General features: G+C 33.9%; 1 protein-coding gene across 2 annotated transcripts in view; it reads left to right on the top strand.

The window, feature by feature from the left end:
* Positions 1 to 23020, top strand: part of LOC111049300 (low-density lipoprotein receptor-related protein 1) — a 189847-nt gene that overhangs the window by 53959 nt on the left and 112868 nt on the right. For both annotated transcript variants that reach the window (XM_039441555.1, XM_039441554.1), the window contains exons 2-4: positions 4258 to 4365; positions 7240 to 7386; positions 10131 to 10271. In XM_039441555.1, coding sequence (XP_039297489.1) covers positions 4258 to 4365; positions 7240 to 7386; positions 10131 to 10271 — 396 coding nt within the window. The remainder of the gene's footprint in view (positions 1 to 4257; positions 4366 to 7239; positions 7387 to 10130; positions 10272 to 23020) is intronic.

The raw sequence follows: 23020 nt of genomic DNA, 5'->3' as shown, positions 1-23020 counted from the left end.
ACATTGCCCAATCCAATGTAATCTAAACTAACTTAACCTAGCCATACCCCTAATCTCAAATGAAGATCCCCATTCCCACTTTTTTGGAAAAAACTAGATCCAGCTTTTTTTTATTTCTTGAATAACTAAGAAACCGTTAATTTTACAAAAAATTTACAAGAATAACTTTTTCTAGTAAATCTAATTATGAATCCATTGACACCCCATTTGTCAAGATTGAACAGAAAATAAGGATCTCATGGGAAAACTAGATCCAGCTTTTTTCAATTTCTTTAATAACTGAGAAACCATTAATTTTACAAAAAAATTACAAGAATAACTTTTTCCAGTAAATCTAATAACAAATCCATCAACACCTCATTTGTCAAGATTGAACAGAAAATAAGGATCTTATGGAAAAAGTAGACCAATTTCTTGAATAACTTAGAAACCAAGAATAATTTTTTTCAGTAAATCCATTTGTCAAGGGATCCTAACTCAACTTTTTCTGAAACTGAGCAAAAAGCACACAGAATCTCCATTGATATTTTTCTGTTGAGACCCTTTCTTAAGCAACACAAACCTCAGCACTAAGCCTCAGAGGGATGACCCTCTGTCTTTAACCAGCTAAGTTTGAACTACTTGAAAACTCACCTCAGGTTGTATTGAGAAGAAAAAATATATAATAAAAATGTATAAGAAACAAGTCAAGTCGGATATATTACTTGTTGATCAGAGTGTACATCTTGATGAGAGTATTACCAAATATGAGTATATCACTCACACACCATATATTCAATAGACATTTAATTACAATGATGAAATTCAAATTAGTTTAAAACAAGAAGATATTTATACACTTCCAAGTAGAAGTTTTCTCATAATTGAAGGCAAAATCAAAGTGAAAGATAAGAATGATGTTGATACCAAGGACTTTTCACTTATCAATAATGGAGTTGCATACCTATTTGATGAAATCAGATATGAATTGGGAGGGGTTGAGGTTGATTGCACACGTAATGTAGGATTGACAACAACCCTGAAAAACTATCTACGTCAATCAAAACTCAATGAAAAAATTATGGAGAATGCAGGATGGAAGTTGACTGGATGGAAAAGTTTAGATAAATTCTGCTTTTGTATTCCTTTGGATATGTGGTTAGGTGTAATGGAAGACTATAAAGATCATCATCAGACTTAAATTGTATTGAATCAGAGACAGCAAAATCGGTGAAAATTGATATTACAAAACTACAATGGAAAGTACCCTACACACATGCTTCTGACACTGTTCGTCTTGATCTGCTGAGTTTAACACATAGTGATATACCAATTACCATTCCATTCAGGTCATGGGAATTGCATGAATTTCCACAATTACCTGAAACTACCAATCTTCAATGGACAGTTAAGACAACTTCAAACATATTAAAACCTAGATTCATTATTCTTGGATTTCAAAAGAATAGGAAAAATGTTATAACTGCTAACAGGTCACATTTTGATTTCTGTAATCTGAACAATGTTAATCTCTATTTAAATGCTCAATCATTCCCCTATGAAAATATTGTTGGTAATAAACATTTATTGTATCACATGTTCTCTGAATTCCAAAATGAATACTATCCTTATAACAGCAGTACATCAATTGAGTATAAAACATTTGATGAATATGCACCATTGGTTGTTATAGACTGTAGTAAGCAAAATGAACTATTGAAATCTGGTGCAATAGACATAAAGTTGACATTGGAAACAACAAATAATTTCTCAGAAAAAACCAGTGCCTACTGTTTAATCCTCTATGATAATGAGTTTGAATATACACCACTGAGTGGAACAGTAAAAAGAGTATTATAAATTTGAAAAAATCTTCTATAAAATAACGAAAAATTTGGTTAAAAACTAGACAATATTCAAATCAAAAGTATTAATCTCCCACACTCTACAAATGTATCAATATTTTACCCTCAGTATCATCCCATTGATTTATCATTAATTTGTAGAATTGTTCTTGTCTTCCCATAGAATGATCTCCAACCATTTTCTTCAAATTTAATTTCAAAGCATCTTATATTATTATTTGATTTATCAGCTTCTTTCAAAGCACAAGATATTCAAATACTGACTGTGATGATATAGTGTCAAATTTGCACTATCTATATGAGCTTGGATTTTTCAAATGAATTTATTTCATTAAAGTTGAATAATATTCTTGGTCTGGGTAACCAAACCTACATTTTTTTTCTGGGTGTACTCACCTACATCTACAATTTCTTTCTGGGTGTACTCACCAAAACCTAAGATTTTTGACCTATATTTAATACATTTTTTCATACCATTCTTTAAAAGAGATTCCAGAAGAAAGTGAGAATTGTTGGATTAAGTTTGGATCAGTCATATACTTCCACTCTTTTTCATTATTGAGATTGATGTTTGTTATGAAAGTTGCAGCTGATGGTATGCATTGTAAAAAATGGAAAAAATTCTGAATCAAATTTTTGATATCAACATTAATATCACTATTATTATCTTTATCATACAAATATCGACCAAATTTATCAACACTCATGATCTATTTTTATAATAAATGTTTAATACAACCTGAGGTGAGTTTTCAAGTAGTTCAAACTTAGCTGGTTGAAGAAAGAGGGTCATCCCTCTGAGGTTTAGTGCTGAGGTTTGTGTTGCTTAAGAAAGGGTCTCAACATAAAAATGCCATATCTGTAATGTACAGTTTTTATGCAATAAAAATATTTATTTATTTATTTATTTTTATTTATAAATATCATTAGAGATTCTGTGTGCTTGTTGCTCAGTTTCAGAAAAAGTTGAGTTAGGATCCCTTGACAAATGGATTTACTGAAAAAAAATATTCTTGGTTTCTAAGTTATTCAAGAAATTGGATCTACTTTTTCCATAAGATCCTTATTTTCTGTTCAATCTTGACAAATGAGGTGTTGATGGATTTGTTATTAGATTTACTGGAAAAAGTTATTCTTGTAGATTTTTTGTAAAATTAACGGTTTCTTAGTTATTAAAGAAATTGGATCTACTTTTCTCATGAGATCCTTATTTTCTGTTCAATCTTGACAAATGGGGTGTCAATGGATTCGTAATTAGATTTACTAGAAAAAGTTATTCTTGTAATTTTTTTGTAAAATTAACGGTTTCTTAGTTATTCAAGAAATAAAAAAAGCTGGATCTAGTTTTTCCAAAAAAGTGGGAATGGGGATCTTCATTTGAGATTTATTGTGAGATTAGGGGTATGGCTAGGTTAAGTTAGTTCAGATTACATTGGATTGGGCAAGGTTAGAACCAAGAATCAGCTTTGGGGCAGATTTGGGGCAGCTTTTCTCCAGCTTTGGGGCAGCTTTTCTTCAGAACTCTCACTTTACCCCTACTCGCAAGTGTGCACCGGGCCTAAGAGATATGAAAAAAGCTATGTTGTAGGAAATTTCCTAAGCTTTAATTTGGCAAAGAATAGTCATGTCTGTAAGACGCTTAGTTTTCGAGTTATATGCGAGAAACCAATAAATGGTACCTTTGATTCAACCCCACCCCCTTAACACAGAAGATCTTTATATCCTTTTTATTCCCATCCCCTATTTACCCTGAACAGAGCTTTTAGGCTCAGCTCACACTTACACGACTCAGGTCGAGAAGAGACTCGACTTTAGTCAAATGAGTGACGTCGCGGAGACTAGAATCGATTGGTCTGAGTGTCACCATTTGGAAACGACTAGAGTCGAGTCTCTTCTCGATCTGAGTCGCGTAAGTGTGAGTTGAGCCTTACACTAGTATGACGAAATGTATGGTATGTTACTCATCCTGGAAATCGTTTACATTACTTATATTAGCCTTACTTAATTTAGTCTCGTGCGGTATACTTAAACGCCCATTTTTCCTAGCTAATTATCTATAGTAAGATCCACGTTATAAAGTCAGTGGAAATGATATTACTACACAGTTGCCAATTCTCTGTTTTGCCACTGCCTTCTATATTAGATAGCTGATATCTGATGTAATATTAATTGCTGATTCTTATTGATCAACTCCATATCAACTATATTTTATTTCTTAAATATATTTTCTCTTAATTCAAACATCAACAAACGATTTGGCAACAGTTCGGAAAAAGTTAGAGTGATCTGCTTTGTCTACTGAATAACAAGGATAGCAAACCGATGTTGATCAGGTGAGGTCTTAATAACGTGAATCTCACCATACTATGCAATTTTTACTTAATTTCTGATTGTTGAATTCCATTTGTTGCAGGGAAAAAATGTCAGTTCGAATGTGAGATAACACGTGAATGCATCCCCAGGAAGTTGGTTTGTGATGGAACTCTTGACTGTGCCGATGGCTCCGATGAACAGTCCTGTGGTCTGTATTCTCTCCAACCTTTTTTGCGTTTATTGAGTTATTAAATCACTTTATTGTCATTTAAATAAGAGCTAAACCCCTAATATAATAACCAGAATGATGCTCTCACTGAAGAAGTAAACTTGCTCGAAATGATACAGTTGTGTTGTTCTTCTCTTTCAAATTCATGTCTGTTGGAAAATTTGACGCGGAGAAGATTTTGAAGGTGTTTCATGCCTGAATAGCCCTTTTAAGTCAAAATTGTATCAAAATATTGATAATCGTCGATACGGTAATTTACGCTATCTGACCTAATGTTAACGATTCGTGCAATTGTAGGGATTGACAGAATGTTTACTGTAAGACAAATTTTACATAACAATTCTAACAACCAAAAACTTTGGATGCCATTGACAATGACCAGAAGTTCTTGCAGAGTGATAATATTACAGTAACTTGGTTTCCACTTATGGCCAGCCACTAACGTAACGATTCACCGGACATTTCCGACTGACAGGCAGTGTTGAGAAACAACTGACCTGCAAGAGCACACAAACTACTGCACACCTGCGTCGGAAGCGACTGCCACTAACGTTCAGGTTTTCGAATGTACAGTCGAAAATGTGCCGTGGAACATAACGATAGTGACTAGGCCTGTGATCCTGAAGCTAAGTGCCAATCCATGCACTGGAGGGTGTCATAGAAAAAAAACAGAAACCAATGAAACAATAAAGGAACCAACAGAAGGAGTTGTCCAATACTTAATGCTCTCACTGAAGAAGTAAACTTGCTCGAAATTAGACAGTTGTGTTCTCTTTCGAATCCAGGCCTGTTGGAAATTTTGACGCGAAGATTTTGAAGGCATTTCATGCCTAAATAACTTCTTAATAAATTAGCCTGATTAACCCATTTTGAAAAGGAAGCATTCTCGCTGATCATTGGTAGGATAGAGGAAGGGTGGGTATCTTGTAGATGATAAATGTATAAATTCAAAACAAAACGTTTCACATCAATAATCTTTCCAGAAATAATATTCCCAGCAATAATCTATTTTATAGCCACATGTCATATATGTACTAAGGTGCAACAAATCAAGCAAATATATTTCTTGACTTCGTATAACTAATATTTCAATGAATTGATAAATTCACTTTATTGCTAACGTATGCGCAAAAGTACATCAAGTAAACCAAATACAGTAGCCTACATTACTTGTACAAGTGATATTGAAATGGATTATTTTATTCAGACATCATGTCTCTTGCCAAAAGTGCAACCTTCTCCAAACGAAAACCTTCAACAGTTTGCAACTGCAACCTCAACGATGAAACTAAATAAACGCAACTGGTTTCAGTCTCGTTATTTTAGTTTGAAGCTGTTTGCTTGTATTCACGGTTTGCTGTTGCAGTACACTAAATGAGTAGCAAGTGTTGTGTATTTTTACAGTATTTTATCTATCTGTAGTTGTTTGTTATTTGTTGTTGGACTATATGAAATACTCAGAGGAGATGAAGATTTTAATCTTCAATTGTGAAGGGAGTAGTTTGAATGAAGCGTCGTTTGCTTTGTTAAAATTTTCTCACATAATGGGGTGGGGCCACCAACCTCATAAAACGTGAGAAATGAAACTGCACTGAAATGCATTCATAAACAGTAGTAAGCAGGATCAATGATCTCACATTTTATGGTTGAGGAAGGATGTGAATTCTTGTTTTAGATTTTGTTTAGAATAAACACACGTCTACACCGCTATTCTGTTTCTGTTTAAGATCAATGTCAATATCACCCACCACCCTGCTGTTTGCTCTCTGTATTCTATATTCAACTTCTAATTACTTACTAGTACAAACTGAAGTTACTGTAGTATAGAAACTGTGTGGTCACAAAAATAGTTTCCTTTATATTGACTTATCGCTTTGGCGGTCATTTTGGTTCAAGATTTGAATCCTTATGCTTATTTCGTTGCTGCAGAATCTGTTACCGTATCCATCCATAAATTTAAATTGAATATTTTCTCTCAAGAATAAGTGTATGCATATTGCTTATAATAATCACAGAAACACTATTTCATCGTAAAAATGGAAATAGAATATCACTATAATAAATATGGGAAAAGAAATGCCACTTGAATATCACATTGTAGTGTCATAATGGATAAAAATACGAGATAAAAATAGAGATAGGGGTATATAAATAGGTTGGAGTTTTACTAGTTGTCTTACGGCCCCATTACACACAGTCATATTTATTCAAATATTAAGTCGCTATGTAGTGATACGAGAGTTAGGCCTAATCGTTCATATCTAATCGAAGGTCTTCTAGTCAATTATTTGTTTATTACAAAGCTGAAATAATGAATTTGCGGATATAATTTTGATTTGAGGTTTGGTTGGGTTTCTATTTTTGTTTGGAGTTGTCTAGGTTAAATAAATAGATGAAGACAAATGTTTAATACAAATAAATTAAGGATTGTTTCAAAGGCTCATCACTGAAACCTGTCAAGTTGAAACTTTGTATCAGGATTTTTCTCCGACCCAAGTTCATCTTACTATATATTTATTATGAAAGTGTGAAACCAGTCAAAATATGTAGTGTCACCAAGTCACTACAATAATTCAATCATTAAAAAAATAATTGATTTTTATCATTATTCAGATGATGATCCGAAATTTTATTGATTATTATAGTACTTAGATAAATAAATTGCCGTATATGTAGTATAATATATCGATCGAAGAGCTTGTCACTAGGTAGTCCTACTATATGACTGTGCAATGGTGGCCTTACAAATTTAAAATTAAAATTTTATGAATAATGTTTTTCAATTTGTTATCTTTGAGACTTGCAAGCCACTATGCTGACAGTTTCTGAAGGTTTTTTGTGATATATTTTCAGTGTCAAACGTAGCATGTTCTCCTGGTCAGTTCCAATGTGAATTGACAAAAAAGTGCATACCCTTGGGCTGGATCTGCGATGGAGAAGCCGATTGCGGAACTGCTGAAAATTTTGTTGTTGACAAATCGGATGAGGATCCAACTACATGTGAGTAATATTTTCTCTCACCGTTCATCAATATTGCTATAAAATTATTCAATTATATTACTATCAATCAATCAATCATTTATTTCTTTCCAAAACATACATGAAAATGTACATGAAAAAGTCAAAAACTAAAAACTAACTTAAAGCTAAAGAGAAATTAGTGACTGTATAAAATTCATTTTTTTACAGTAAACTCGTTTATACTGTAGCATGCTTAATCCATCAAATATGCTCTCAGCAATTCCTTAAATTTTGATCTATCAGGTTCATGTCTTATGCAAATAAATTTTATTCCCATGTACGTTGGACTTGTTTATATTTTTCCTTATTGTGTTTCTTTATTGTAAAATTATTTCTATTTCTTGTGTTGTAATTATGTATATCTACTTGCCGTGGGAATCTAGATTGGTTAGTTTTTATATATAATATTGTCCTATAAATGTACAGGCTGTGCACCGTCATGAACTTTAACTCACTGAAGAATGGCTTGCATGATTGCTCTCTATCAAGATTTAGAATTATTCTTATTGCTTCTTTTTGTAATAGGAGTATTTTATTTAAGTTTGAGATGCTTCTTCCTACATATTTCAACTCCATATGAAATGTGGGAGTGGATCATTGCAAAGTACACTGCTTTTAACGTTTCTAAGTTCGAAATTTTTGCTAGTCGTCTCAGCGCGAAAATTCCTGAGCTTAATTTTTTACATATTTTTTGAATGTGAACGGACCAACTAAGTGTGTTTTCAAGATATAGACCTAAAAATTTGATTTCTTCCTTATTATTTACGGAATTAAGTTGTTTTACCTCTGAATTTCTGCAAGTAAAATGGAGGAACTTTGTTTAGTTATCATTAAGTAGCAGATGTCTATGATTTAGGTACTTTTTAGTTAATGATATAGAATTGTTACATTTAATTTCTGTTGTGTTCCAGTCCTTATCAGCAATGCACATACTTATATCGTCAGCGTATAAGCATAATTTACTATTTTCAACTAAATCGCACATATATTTAGGCAACCCCCCTAAGTAGCACAGAAACAAAAACAAACTATCATATGGGTTTTATCAATTTATATAGACATTTATATTATCCAAATAATTGAAATTTGATAGGTCAGATTCCAATTGAAGCAATGTTAGAGTAATGTTAGACATGGTAATGAAATGTAATTTCGAGCATCATCTATGACCACAATATTTTCGTGTTTATATGAAACATGTCTTTTTGAACTGATCAGAGCGGGCTAGGAATCATTTATTCATATTATGATCTTGAGTCTTTTTCTGATGAAAGTGTTTTTATTACTAACTTGATAAAGGACAAGTCTCAAAACTATCCGTTATATGTTACTGATTTGATATATTATACTTATCAAATTATTAAATTACTTGAAATGACACCATTAAACAGTTTTATGAAGTGTTATTCTATATATGCTATAAAATGTATATAGATAGATAGGTGATATAGAATGTATATAGATGTATAGATGATTTATAGATATATAGATAGGCTGCTTTTATTTTAACCTGGAGTGCGAAAGTTGGGATGCATCCGGCCCTCTCCTTAACCTTCCTATAAATAAAATTATGGGTACAACACCATAAGTAAATATAACATGAATTTTTCGAATAAAATTTGAAAATATAATAATAGTAATAAATGAGAATGAAATGTGTAAGAAAAGCTGGAAATAAAATAGTCCAGGCAATGAATACTGAAATAGAGGGAAAATTTTGGAAGACAATTTTTGAGCCCGTAGTTCTGTTTAGGGTAGTAAGAAGTTAAACATATCAAAAGTTCCCACTCCTAACCCTTGTGATAAGGGGGTAGGGGTGGTTTAAAAGTACCTTTTGTTGGTTTCTCGCATATAACTCGAAAACTATCCTTCTTACGAACAAAACTATTCTATACAAATTGAAGCATATATAATTTCCTACAATATTAATCTGAACAACATTGTCTATGTCTTCTATAATTCTCGAGATATCCGCTCTTGTATAGAAACCGTTCGCCTCCATTTTTTTTTATATTTTTGCTCTTACAACTTTTCAAAAATCGATAGAGAAAATCCATGCTTATCGAGCATTGAATTCTCTTCAATTTGATGTATTCTCACACTTTTACGCATTTTCATATGACTGTTGTAGCAGCTTTAGAGTTGCGTATTGCTGCAGCTTTGTTGGGACTAGTTGAGAGGAGAACATATTAAAAGTCCCCCCCCATAACCATCCCATTGAGAGGAGAACATATTAAAAGTCCCCCCCATACCCATCCCATGCTAGATAGAGAGTGTTTTAGAAGTTGCATTTTTTAATTTCTGCTTACATGCTTATATTTTGGGAACAATGCGTTCAACCGACATTACTAAATATTATTCAAAGATAAAAGCTTGGTAAATTTCATAATATTTTTGTTCAGTGAAGTTTTGAAATATTTCCAACATTCTTCGAGATATTCGCGCCTGAAATCGTTAAAATAGCAGGTTTTTATCCAATTTTTAGCTCTTCTAGGGTTAACACGTCTCCGACAATTCGTCATAAATGAATGCTTCGTAGGGTTGTAGAGCATTAAATTATCTTCAATTTGATGTATTATTTCACTATTTAAGGTTTTCCTTTCATTGTTATAGCAGTTTCAATGTGGGGGGGGGGTGAAAATTTTAAAATCGGCTGAGGTCTCGATGATGAATTGAATTGAATGAGGATGGCTGGTGAATATAATATATTCAATTGATTACAGGCCACCTACCAAGTTCATGTCTCCCGAATAGAGCCCGATGTCCGAATTCAACCGATTGTCAGTTATTGGGTAATTTCTGCGATGGTAAACCTGACTGCCCAGATGGTAGTGACGAAGGAATTTTTTGCTTTCCTTCTGTTGGTAAGTGACTTTCATTTTCCAAGTGATATTTTCATTGACTTTCATTTTTCAAGTGACATTTGAATTTTAAGTAATTATTGTTTTCTGAGTGATAGTAGCATCTGCTTTTGTGCTCATATTATAGAATGCAACACAAAAATTGGACTTTGGTATCACCTGTACAAAAGTTCTTTACAGTACTTGGTGCAAAACAAACAAAAATTGCACTCTGCAAAAATCAACTTTTCTTTGGCTTTCTTTGTAATCCGTCTTTTGGATTTTTTTCATAAATTGCAATCTCATCTCCCCAATGATTAACAGTTGAAATAGTTGCACTATAAGTAAAACGGCCGATAAATTTCATTAAATTAATAACAAGGAGCACGGAGTATGATATATTATTTGATTATTTGAGGGATGAATTGGCATTCTCAGTAATCAAATCTTGTAAATTATTTAATATTCTGAAGTAAAATGTTGAATGACTCTGTAATTGAAAATACAGTAAAATTTCCGAGAAAACATTTTTGAAGGTTTCTGAGAAAAAATATGTTTCTGGAACACTCAGCAGGCAACTTATCTGAAACGGACTGTGGTTTCAATCTCCACTTGCTTACTATTTTATTTTGTCCAGTATTATCTTCTCAAGATTGTACCGTTACATTATTGAAAAGTAAATTCAAGTCACCGTAGAGTTCAATCGCTTCTTGCTTCTTACATAAAAAATGAGATGATACTCTTTTTTTGATGAAATTCTTCAGTTAATAATCTTAAGAGTACATAATTAGAGTTTTGCAAAGCTGAATGTAAAGTATTATCGCTTAACTAGATTCCACTTGGGAAAATTCTTTATAGAATCGTTTTACAAATGCATATGCCCCTTAAAAAGAGGCCAGGGACTGGTTTGATCTGAAAAAATGAGGAAAGTAAGAAAGCAACGTGATTATGCAACAGTACTGCTTAATTTAAATTGCAATTTCATACTGGTTTTTGCGCCAGCACTTGCAACGTCATGAAAATTGAAGTATACGAGGCATTAAATCATGAAATGGCAATTTAGAACTGCTCAATTGAGCTATCTTGCCAGGAGTGGAGGAGTGGAGGATTATATTATTTAATCAGGCTTGGAGTAACACTGAGGGTCATATCAATAAAAGATTCGAAGAACGATCTTAGCAGAGCTAGTCTAGTAATAGACTATATTACAAGCTACGTATTATTAATTTCAGACTTATTTGATTGAATATTAATAGTGAATGGAATTATAGCTCTCTGTGTCTTGAATGGCATATCTAATGAAAAAACTGTATGGAGCCATTGTTTCGAGGAATTAGTAGATGCTAATAATGATGTGTTAATTTATAATTATTGCTCTATGACAGTTGAATCCGTATGTTTAGTTGAGTAGCAATAATTCAATTTTAACTTTAACTTTTTTAATTCTTTAAATTGGCATTGTTATTCTATTGTTCCAATCAAATAACTGAACCCAGTGTTTATTTATAGCATTCAGCGAGGTTTAAAATATAAAACTGCTATGAGATTCATACACATAAAGTAGCCGGTAGGTCGAGTTCGGCCAATAAGCCATGGTTCTTGGAATCAACGTTACTAACAACAATGAATAGTTTGAATGATGATGAGGATGACGATGGCTTTTCCTTTTCGGTTGGGGGTTGCGCGATCCTAGACAGTTTTTCCGAATATTCCACATTTTTCAATAGTGCCTGTCTTGACAGCCTAAAACTTTTACATTGTAACATAAGGAGTTATAATAAGAATTTCCAAGATTATTTGGTCTATTTAAACTCAGTTTTTCCCAGATTAGATATTATAATTTCTTCAGAGTGTTGGTTGTCAAAGTGCGACGGTACTGACAGACTTTGATCTATACAGAACTAACAACTATCGCAACCAGAATGATGGTGTTCTTATTTATGTTAATAAGCAGTTATCAGTAATGGCAACTGAGGTAACTCTCGGAGATGTTTATGGCTTGAGCCTTGATTTCAATTATCGCGGGGAAGTATTCAATTTATTAGGATTGTACAGAACATTTGACAGTAACATTGATAATTTTATTACTGAAGTAGAAAATTATTACAGAAACATCCCAAATGATAGGAAATGCATTCTAATGGGTGACATAAATATCGACCTATTGAAAAATAATGTCATTACCGATCGGTATCTGAACAGTCTGTCAGGAGCTGGCCTGGTACAATGTATTGATAAGCCCACTAGAGAGACGGAGGCTGGAGGTGCTTGCCTGGACCATGCGTTTGTGAGATTTCACGAGATGTGTTTGTGAGATGTCGGCTATCAATTCTGCCGTTCTTCATACTTGTGTAAGTGATCACTACAGTATTGCCATAACAATCGCTTCTCCAAAACAATCGAATGTGCAGTCTAGTAAAAGCAATAGATATTATATTGACAAATTCCTACTTAACGATAACCTGGCGAGGGTGGACTGGGAGCCTTTCTTTGCCAGTAATGATATCAATGTGTGTGCTCAGATGTTCTGTCAAAACCTTAAACAATGCATTGAGAAATCAAGAAAACATTTACCCAATCAATCTGCCAAATCAAAAAAATTAAAACCGTGGATTACATCTGGCCTTGTCGCAGCCATTCGAACAAGGGATAAATTGAGTAAATCTTTGAAGAGACAACCCTTTAATACTGACTTGAAAAATCAGTATCTAAATCACATAAACCTACTGAGTAATCTCTTGAAACAGTCTAAAAAAATTACTATCGGTCACAACTTAATGCTAACTATGGAAATCCTAAATTGTTCTGGAGTACAGTTAATGAAATAGCTGGTCATTCTAAAACTAAAGACTCATTCCCTGTGCATAAATTCCTCTCCACAACTAACCATGATTCTCCCCAAGATTTATATAAGAACATATCCAACGATTTTAACATTTTTTTTTTTCTGAAGTATGCAGGAAACTAGCCGACAATATAGATTGCAGAGGAGAGCCTCTTATAAATGACAATATGTACATTAAACATTCAAACTTTATAATGAAACCAGTCACAGAGCAGGATGTCATTCGTCACGTGTCCAGCTTGCGTGGTGGCTCCGCCCCTGGTTATGATTCTGTTTCTTCTACATTCCTCAAAAATAATATAAATCTTTTCTTAAAACCTCTTCTCCACCTTATAAATTTAAGTATTTTTAGCGGTATATTTCACAATATGTATTTTACAATATATCGAGACTGCAACTTGATGGGAAAATTATGTTATTTGCAGATGATACTCTTATTACTTTCCTTGCCCTATTACCATAGGTAAGGAAAGTATTGCTTTCCAAAAAAAATACCGTACCCTAATTTCATGTTTTCTATACGTTTCAAGGTCCCCTTAGTTCAAAAACATGATTTTGTGTGTGTGTGTGTGTGTGTGTGTGTGTGTGTGTGTGTGTGTCTGTGTCTGTGAACACGATAAATCCATTCCTAATCAACCGATCGACTTGAAATTTTAAACTCAAGGTCCTTATACCATGAGGATCCGACAATAAGAAATTCAATCAAATTCAATTCAAAATGGCGGATAATGGCTAAAAAAAAACATTTTTTCACGGTTTTCTCGAAAACAGCTCTAACGATTTTCTTCAAATTTATACCCTAGATAGCTATTTATAAGCCTTATCAACTGACATGAGTCTCATTTCTGGGAAAATTGCAGGAGCTCCGTAATATTCCTGAGAAGAATGAATTTTGTTAAATTTCTATCACGATTTTCTCAAAAATGACTAGACCAATTTTTTTCAAATTCATACCATGTAGAGTTATATATCAGCTCTATTAACTGGCATGAGTCTCCTCCCTGAGAAACTAACAGGGGGTCCACCCCATCCTTGAGAAATTTACTTTGTAACCTCCTTCTCGTGCGTGAGGTAGGTAGGTAGAGCAGTTTATTCAAAAGATCACATGTCGATATTTTATTTGTAGAACAGCTGTTTTGACAAATTTTAAAAAATCCTCAAATTTCATAATTCAAACAAAGGAGAATTTACTCTGAAAACAATAACAATAGTATAATCGTAGTTTTAATAAAATTATTTAGCCGCCAATCGGCATAATGTTATTCCCCTAAATTATCCTCGTTTAAGAATGAGGCTTATAGATCAATGAGCAAGGAAAGTTGTGTGAGTGTACCACACCAGATTTTTTTTGAAGGGAAGATCATGGGAGGAGGTCCGTAACAAGGCTTCAGAGGACCTTTTCCAGGTGAAGAAATGGCTGGACCAGAACACCCTTTCCCTTAATATATCAAAAACAAAGTATATGCCATTATCTCTGCGCCTCATAACAGACTACAACCTTGAGAATATAAAAATACATATGTGTGATAATCCATTGAGCAACCTATGTACGTGTGAAAGCATAGAGAAAGTGGACTCATACAAGTATTTAGGAGTTGTTTTTGACAGCCGAATGAGATAGTCAGAGCACATCAACCGCCTGAAGTGTAGGGTTCGCAAATTTATATATGCTTTTCGCATGCTGACTGACATTCTCCATGAGATCGAAATCAAAATGGCCTACTATGCTTATATTCATTCTCTCCTCTCCTTTGGCATCATTGTTTGGGGGGGGGGGAGACTTTAAAACAGTGTTTGAACCCCTCGCGGTGGTCCAAAGAGAAATCATTAAAACAGCTTTTAAGAAACCTAGACTTCACCCATCTATTGCACTTTCTCAGGAAACAGCTATTCTTACAATTAGGCAACTAAAAACACTCCTTAGGCCGGTTACAGAGCTCGACCGACCGTCAGTGCGTACGTCAGTCGCGCTTGTCTTTTCCATAGATATTCCATGTATCCGTACAGAGCAGGACTGACGGCACGCATGCGCACGTTCAGGACCATGCGTTTTATAAAGCGTACGGAGACCATCGGTCGAGCTCGTGCGCATCCGTTCCATCGGTCGACTGACGCGCTATTGAAACAAATAGAAGCTTCCAGAGCTGTACTGATCAGTAGCCCGATCGCAACATAACCAATGTGCTGACACCTCTGCCCGACAATGAGTGAATTCAATTAATATTGTCATATTCGAATTCAGAGTTTTTCTATACATTTCTTCAATCATTTATAATTTTTTTATTTAAAAAATCATATATTATTAATATTATCTACATTTATTTGATCCGTAGCTTAAAGTGACTGCAAGTATTCCCAATGGTGATACAAGCTCGAAATAACTCATCAAAATTTCTGATGGACATTCTGAGGTAGTTGATAAATGTATCTTCACCCCAAGCAATGATGTATATAATTGTACTAAATTCCCTTTGAAATGCCTTTTGGGCGACCGTCGGGTGAACTTGATATCCACGTCTTTTAATCATTCGTTTACAAAGATAATAAGCTGCAATAACAATCTGTAAAGGCGTCCATTTTGTGAGTCAGAAAAACTGATGTATGGTCAGGACAGTGCATACGCACTGACGGTCGGTCGAGCTCTGAATGTGTAAAACTGATTCATCGATGCGTACGGTCAGGATGGTCCATACGCAATGACGGTCGGTCGAGCTCTGTAACCGGCCTTACTCATATATATAAACATCAAAACACTATTTTCTCCACAATCACACATCAACATAATACTCGCTATTCACAAAAAATCCAAATTTTATCTTCCCATCTCTATAAGTCCTATTCCACAACCAATCCTTCATATATTTCAGAAATTCTCTATAGAAACATAAGTAGCAACTTTACCAGTTGGAACCTATTTGAGTCTCTCTCAATAGGCACATTCAAAATGAAAACACGCCTGTTGCTATCAAATAAAGGGTCAGAGAACTCTGAAGGATTAATAATGTCGGCATATAGGTAACCGAACTGAACAAAAATTAATTGAAACTTGAATTAATTCATCTCATTGACATTATTTTTTTAAATATCTATTTATCTTATTTTTAATATATATCTAGCTAATTGTAATATACTCGCGCTCTGATAAATTTTCTTTAAATTAATTATTTTTTTAAACTGACGAATGAGAGCCCGCACATGGTTCTGGGGACACCCGCTCATCCTCCAAATTTACGTGGTGTATAAATTTATTAATTTTTTACATTATTTTTTCACATTTTACTACATATTATTTCTTTAATTACTCATTCTTAACATTAAACTCACATTTTATTATTATTATTATTATTATTATCATCATTTCATTCATCACATGACAAGTGAGTGTTTATTGCAGTCAAAGTCGGCCTTTGGCAAGACTTTGGTGCATTACTAAACTGAAATGTTCAAAAATAGGCAGCCTTTGATAATTTTTTGTTGCGATTACTTGATCCTGTATTGCCACCAAGAATCCTTCCGTTTCAATAAACAGGTCCCTGTGCCAAAGCCATGCATTGGAAGCCTCCTCATCAACTCCAGGCTGAGATAAGGCAAATGCATGTCTTCCATGAAGCTGCTTCGACTTCCATTGCTCCAGAATCTCACTCTCATGCTGTCTGTTGGTTTTAAAGTCCGCAGTAGGCAGCTCAGAAAGATTAAGTGGAGTGTACCCTTTATCAGCTTTTCTCACCACTGCATACAAGCCACCCTCCTTCTCCATGAAGTATGTCTTCATGCTTCTGATTTGTCTCTCACAAGCCCATTTTATATCAATGAGCCCGCGCCCGCCTTTCTTTCTTGGCAATATGAGCCTTTCCATACAGGCCTTGGGGTGATGAGCTCTGAACTTAGTGAGGAGCACTCTTGTTGATCTCATAAGATCTTCCAAATCAGTTGCAGTCCAACAAACAACACCGAATGAGTAAGTCAGCACAGGTATTGCATAAGTGTTGATGGCCTTGAACATATTATTGCCATTTAGCTGAGTCTTCAAAAGTCTCCTCAGTCTGGTCAGGTATGTATCTTTCATTTTCTGCTTGACATTCTTCTGGTTTATTTGTCTAGCCTGGCAAAAGCCCAAGTACTTGTAGACATCACTTGGCCCCATCGCTGCAAAAGCACTCTCCAGGTCCTCATCAATCATTTGTGCCACGACTTGACCTCTCACAACACTGAGTGTCCTACACTTCTCCAGACCAAATGCCATGCAGATATCAGCAGAAAAGGTTCTAACCAGACCCAGCATTTCCTTCAGTTGATTTTCAGTACCTGCATAGAGCTTGATATCATCCATATACATCATGTGGGATAGTGGATGAATTTCTCTTTCTTCTCCCTTCAGCTTGAATCCATGTGTTGTGGAATTGAGTAATGCAGACAATGGATTCAGAGCTAAACAAAACCACAATGGGCTCAAACTATCCCCTTGGAAAATACCTTGACAGACTGGTATAGTATTGGTCTGAATTTGTCCAGCATTACTTCTCATTTTCAGCACTGTCCCCCACATCGACATGAGATGCTTCAGCAGCATTATGACTGAGTTGTCAATTTTGTAAATATACAGGACTTCAATCAACCAGGAGTGAGGGACACTATTATTATTATTATTATTATTATTATTATTATTATTATTATTATTATTATTATTAGCCGTCAAGCTCCCAGATGGAAGACGCTGAGCAAAATTTGGTTCATTTTTGTTTTTCTTGTTCTTTTATCAATCCACCAGTTTTTCATTTTCAGTTTTTTCAGTTTTTATTATTATTATTATTATTATTATTATTATTATTATTATACAACCTGAAACCATTACAATATCCCAAATTGGTCAATCTATTGGGGCCCGCGCCTGTTTCTTGTGGATCAGTCATCGTCATTCATTAAAAACAATCACCATCAGATTATTGTAACTTGCTTTTGTAATATCTAGTATAATATTATCAATTTACTATATTATCTATTTAAAAAAAGTCAATCCTTATTAACGTGAATGTTTACAAAAATCTGAATCATTCCTCGGAATCTTCAAACGTATTGGCAAGCCGAAGAACTAGTCTTCACACACAGACCTCAGGTCCATGTGAAGATCATTCCTGAATTAAAGCACTGTCTGTTCACGACTCTTCCCTGATAAGTTATGAATCTCAATCATGATTAAAATACTAGGATGAAGATTTTTTGAGGACCACTTTCTATTTGATTTATTATTAATTTTTTTTTGTGTTTTTTATTGTATAAAAATATTATTCTTATGTATGAGTTCTTGTAAGAGTATGTAGAACTGACAGCAGATTATAAATCATATTGTTTTGTTTTTTATGAGGAATAAAGAACTTTTGGATTGAATTGAATTAGAGCACGAAGTACTCCAATTGAAATAAGTATTTATGAGTATCGCTCAATGACAAATACAGTCGTTCCTCAGCCAGATAGCACACTTGAATCCTCTCATTCACATCGGGGCTGTGTTTCAAATCGGAAGAAAATTTATTTTTTGTATTGTAATAAATTGAGATAATTTATAAACTTTCTGACGGATATTTACTATTGGAATGGGGTTAAATAATGAACAAACAAAATGATCATTTGCAAATCTGTAACACTATTACAGCTGTATCCGGTTCTTCTCCACTCTATGTATCCTGTCATTTCAAATTCAATTTTGAAATCAATTGTATTATTGCGTAATTTTTTATGCATTCTTATGGGCTGTTGTGCATAGATCATCATTGTTAGGGTTCAACCACACTGAAAGCGGAGCGGAGCGGAGCGGAGCGTGGCGTGGCGTTCTAGAGCGGAGCGTGGCGTGGCGTGGTCAGGGCGTTCATGATACACACAGGAAGCGTCTGATCGTTAAGTGTCAAGGACTCAGAAAATGGCCTTGTCTAGTTTGCACAGACATTACTTGTGAGAATAATTACTTGAAGTATCGGATATTAGCTAAGACTGCTAGGACAGAGTGGGTTAATGAAATTATCTTAAATCGTCGACTATTTGTTGAATATCACCATCTGTTTAATGTGTTAAGAAAGCATAATCCCGATTTTGACGTGACAACGTCTTATAAATTGGTTTCCCGGGAGACACTTCAAGAAACTGCGTTACGTTCCCACGTTATGCGCTCACAATGAGAGCGAGTGAGAGCGTTCGTTTCGGTTCACGTCGTCTGGAAAGAGCACGAATAGGAGCAGTGGCGAGCAATGTAGCAGCAAGCCCAGCAGCCCGAAGGCATTCACCTGGAGAGAGAGTGAAACGGAGCAGTCAACCTGCGCAGGCGCCGCAAGCAATCTCCTGCGACTGCGCCACTACTTCAAAATGTCAAGTCAATGGTTGTCTCTCTCGCTCTTAGGTGGGCGCGGGCTAACCATGCCCGAGTGGAAGGGACGCGTGCCTCTCACTCACTCTCATTGTGAGTTATTTTTTCATCCTTCTTCCTACTATACGAATGAATATTCACATTAAAATTATTTTACCACTCAAAGTCGTTGTCACGTGAAACTTTCGCCCGTATACCGACTTTATTTCGAGTAGCCTACATGCAAATGTCAACTTCAACATTTGATTATATTTTGACGTGAGTGAAACCTGATTTGGAAAAACAAGTCACTAATTGGAGGAATCCAATATCTGCTGAAGAAAGACTTGTAATAACACTAAGGTAACCATATTTCATAGAAATATGAATGAAATGGATTAGAATAGCCTTACTTAGGATTTAAAGTGCGATAGATGAATGTTCTCTTTTGGATAATCAAATAATACACATTACAGAGGAATTTGGGCAAACATTAAATTAATATACTAGTGTACTAGATGGTGGGAAAATGAATTAATATACTAGTGTACTAGATGGTGGGAAAATGTAGTAAAACAATTGCATTATTATGTACAAGAGCAGACCACTCATATGTACATTAGTAGGGCACTCGCACTTTGACGCTCCGCTCGTAGACGCTCCAAAAAACAAACCAGCTTGTTCCAAAGCTTGACGCCACGCCACGCTCCGCTCCGCTTTCAGTGTGGTTGTACCCTAACACTCCTGCTAATAGATAAGTATAAAGTATCTCACAGATATCAAGCAGATTTAATATCAACTTCACTTCTGAAGCAATCTACATCTATAAGCAATCACAAATTTTAAGTTTATGCCAAACTACAATCGTTATAGTTAGTATATTCAATTTGTTCAATTCAATTTCATTTATTGCCAATTAGAATATTCAAAACATATTACAAACTCTTTATAATATGACATATCATTAAAAATATAATTAAATAATCATAATTACTCATGCATATACTTGAATAAAAATAAAATAAAATATAAAATCTAGGCATCACCAGCAAAAAGAAAATCTTTGCCCGCTGGTGAGAGTTGCAAAACAGTAAAAGAAAAACATAACATAATATTTCGAAATAATGCAGAAAGTTAAAGTTAAATTTAACTAATAATTACAAATCTTTATACCAGCAGAATCATAAAAAATCAAACAAAATATTGTGCAGAGAAAATATCATAAAATGAAAATAAAATAATTTAAATGAAATTGCTATATTTAAGGTTAAGAAATATTCCCTCTTAATCCACTCATTGACGCTCTTTTTACTAATTTTGAAATCCAAGTCAAAAGGTATTGCATTGATTAGTTTACTGCTTGTGTAAATTAGCTGTCTTCTGATCAATGAAAGTTTAGTAGGATAAACTTGAAATTCCTCTGTTACACCCGGTCTGAAATGATAAGTGTTCTTGATCAACTTTGGGAAGATATTTTTATTTTTTATTAAGTATTAGTATTCTATTAAGACTGACATATAGTTGTCTCACGGTAAAAACATCAAAATCCAGGAAAATTAGATTTGTTGGGTATAACCTTGGTTTATTCAAGATAGTTTTTATCATATTTTTTTGAATGATAAATAGATTTTCCATGTGTACATCATATGCAGTACCCCATATCACTAATCCATATTGTAAAACTGATTGAACTATGGCATGATAAACTGTTTTCAAGTTATTTATTTTCAATACTTTGTTTAATTTATAGAATTTATAAGAAATGTAGTTTAGTTTTTTACACAGAAAAGTTATATGAGATTGCCATTTGAAGTTTTCATCTAGTAGTATATTTAGTATTATTTACTTTTTCTATTTCTGGGAAGTTACATATTGAATGATTTGTGCAAAGTGAATGCAGTTTCAGCTTGAAACGATTTTCTGGTTGTCCAGTTGAATTTAGTGAAAATGTTATATATTTTGTTTTGTTTACATTCAAACTCATGGTATTCATGTCAAGCCATCTTTCGACTGTCAATATATATTTTTCTGTATCGCTGAACAAATTCCTCCAATCAGCACTGGTGAAGATTATTGCTGTATCATCTGCAAATGACACAATCTTGCCATTTTTCAATTTTAATTTTAAAAGATCATTTACATAGATAAGGAATAAAACAGGTGATAAAACAGTACCTTGTGGTAAACCATAAGATGTGAGGTTTAGGGTGCTTTTCTGTGAATTTGAGGTCAATATTTGGGATCTATCCTGTAAATAGCTTTTGAATAAATCCAAAGTAATTCCTCTTATACCTATTTTTTGTATTTTTTTAAAAGTTTGTCATGTGGTATTGTATCGAAAGCTTTTGATAAGTCTAAAAATATTGACATAGTTTTATTTTTGTTATTTAAATTATTGCTAATCTGATTCACAAAACTACACAATGCATCTTCTGTGCTTTTATTTCTTTGAAATCCAAACTTCAGTTTCTCTATAATATTGTATCTGTCTAAGAAGTTAATTAATCTTTGTTTAATTAGCTTCTCATTTATTTTAGCTAAATTGCTTAAAAGGCTGATTGGTCTGTAGTTACTGGGTTTAGTTTTGTCACCCCCCTTGAATATTGGTTTCAGCTTTGTAACTTCAAAATGATCAGGGAAAGTCTCTGTCACAAAAATTTTATCTATAATATCAGCTAGAGGCGCCGCTATATACTGAGCAATTTGTTTCAATGTAAAGTTGGATATGTTATCTGTCCCAGGACTAGCCTTATTGTTCAATTTAGATATAATTTCTTCTACATGTGAAGCTTCAACTGGAGTTTTAAGTTTTGAAGGGTACTATAGTTATTAACTTGCAGATCCTCTGCATTTTTATTAATATGTATAGCTTCTGCATGTCTCATACCCACTTCCGCAAAGAAACTATTCAATGTCGATGCTTCCATTTTTATGTCTTCATTTGTATGATTGCTTTCATCTATAATATCATTTATGCATTTCCAGAGAGTTCTGGGGTTTTGACTATTTTTATTTATTTCATTTGTATAATAGCTGTTTTTTGTTGTAATTATTAATTTATTCAATGTGTTCTTGTACAGTCTTAAATCTTCTTTCAATTTATTATTAACTGGCTCTTTTTTTAGTTTTTTGTAGATTTTATCCTTTTTATTGATCGCGTTAATTAGTCCTGGAACCATCCATGGTTTCAAGGGTTTGTTTTTGTGTGGTATTGTTATCTCCCTAGAGGATGCATCAATGAATTTATTTAGTGTAACAACAAACGATATTACCATCAGATTAACATCACAATTATCATCCTCGAATTCGGAAAACAAGTTGTCTTGCGACAGTAGTTCTTTAAGTTTGTTGTTATCTATTTTTATGTAAGAATTTGTTTTACTTTTTATTTTGTTTATGTTACCCATATATCCTAAATTGAGTGAAACAGAAAAGTGATCAGTTATATTGGTTTTTAATATATTTCCTATTTTATATTTAATCATATTATCAGAACTTTTAAGAAAAATTTGATCTAGGCATGTTTTAGAATTTTCCGTTACCCTTTACCCTTCCGTTACCGTGTACCCGGTAATATAAGGTTTATATCCCTTT

This window comes from Nilaparvata lugens, chromosome X (genome assembly GCF_014356525.2).
Source record: "Nilaparvata lugens isolate BPH chromosome X, ASM1435652v1, whole genome shotgun sequence".
NCBI lineage: Eukaryota > Metazoa > Arthropoda > Insecta > Hemiptera > Delphacidae > Nilaparvata > Nilaparvata lugens.
The sequence above is the reverse complement of the archived record's forward strand: the minus strand, read 5'-3'. Positions and strand labels throughout refer to the sequence as shown.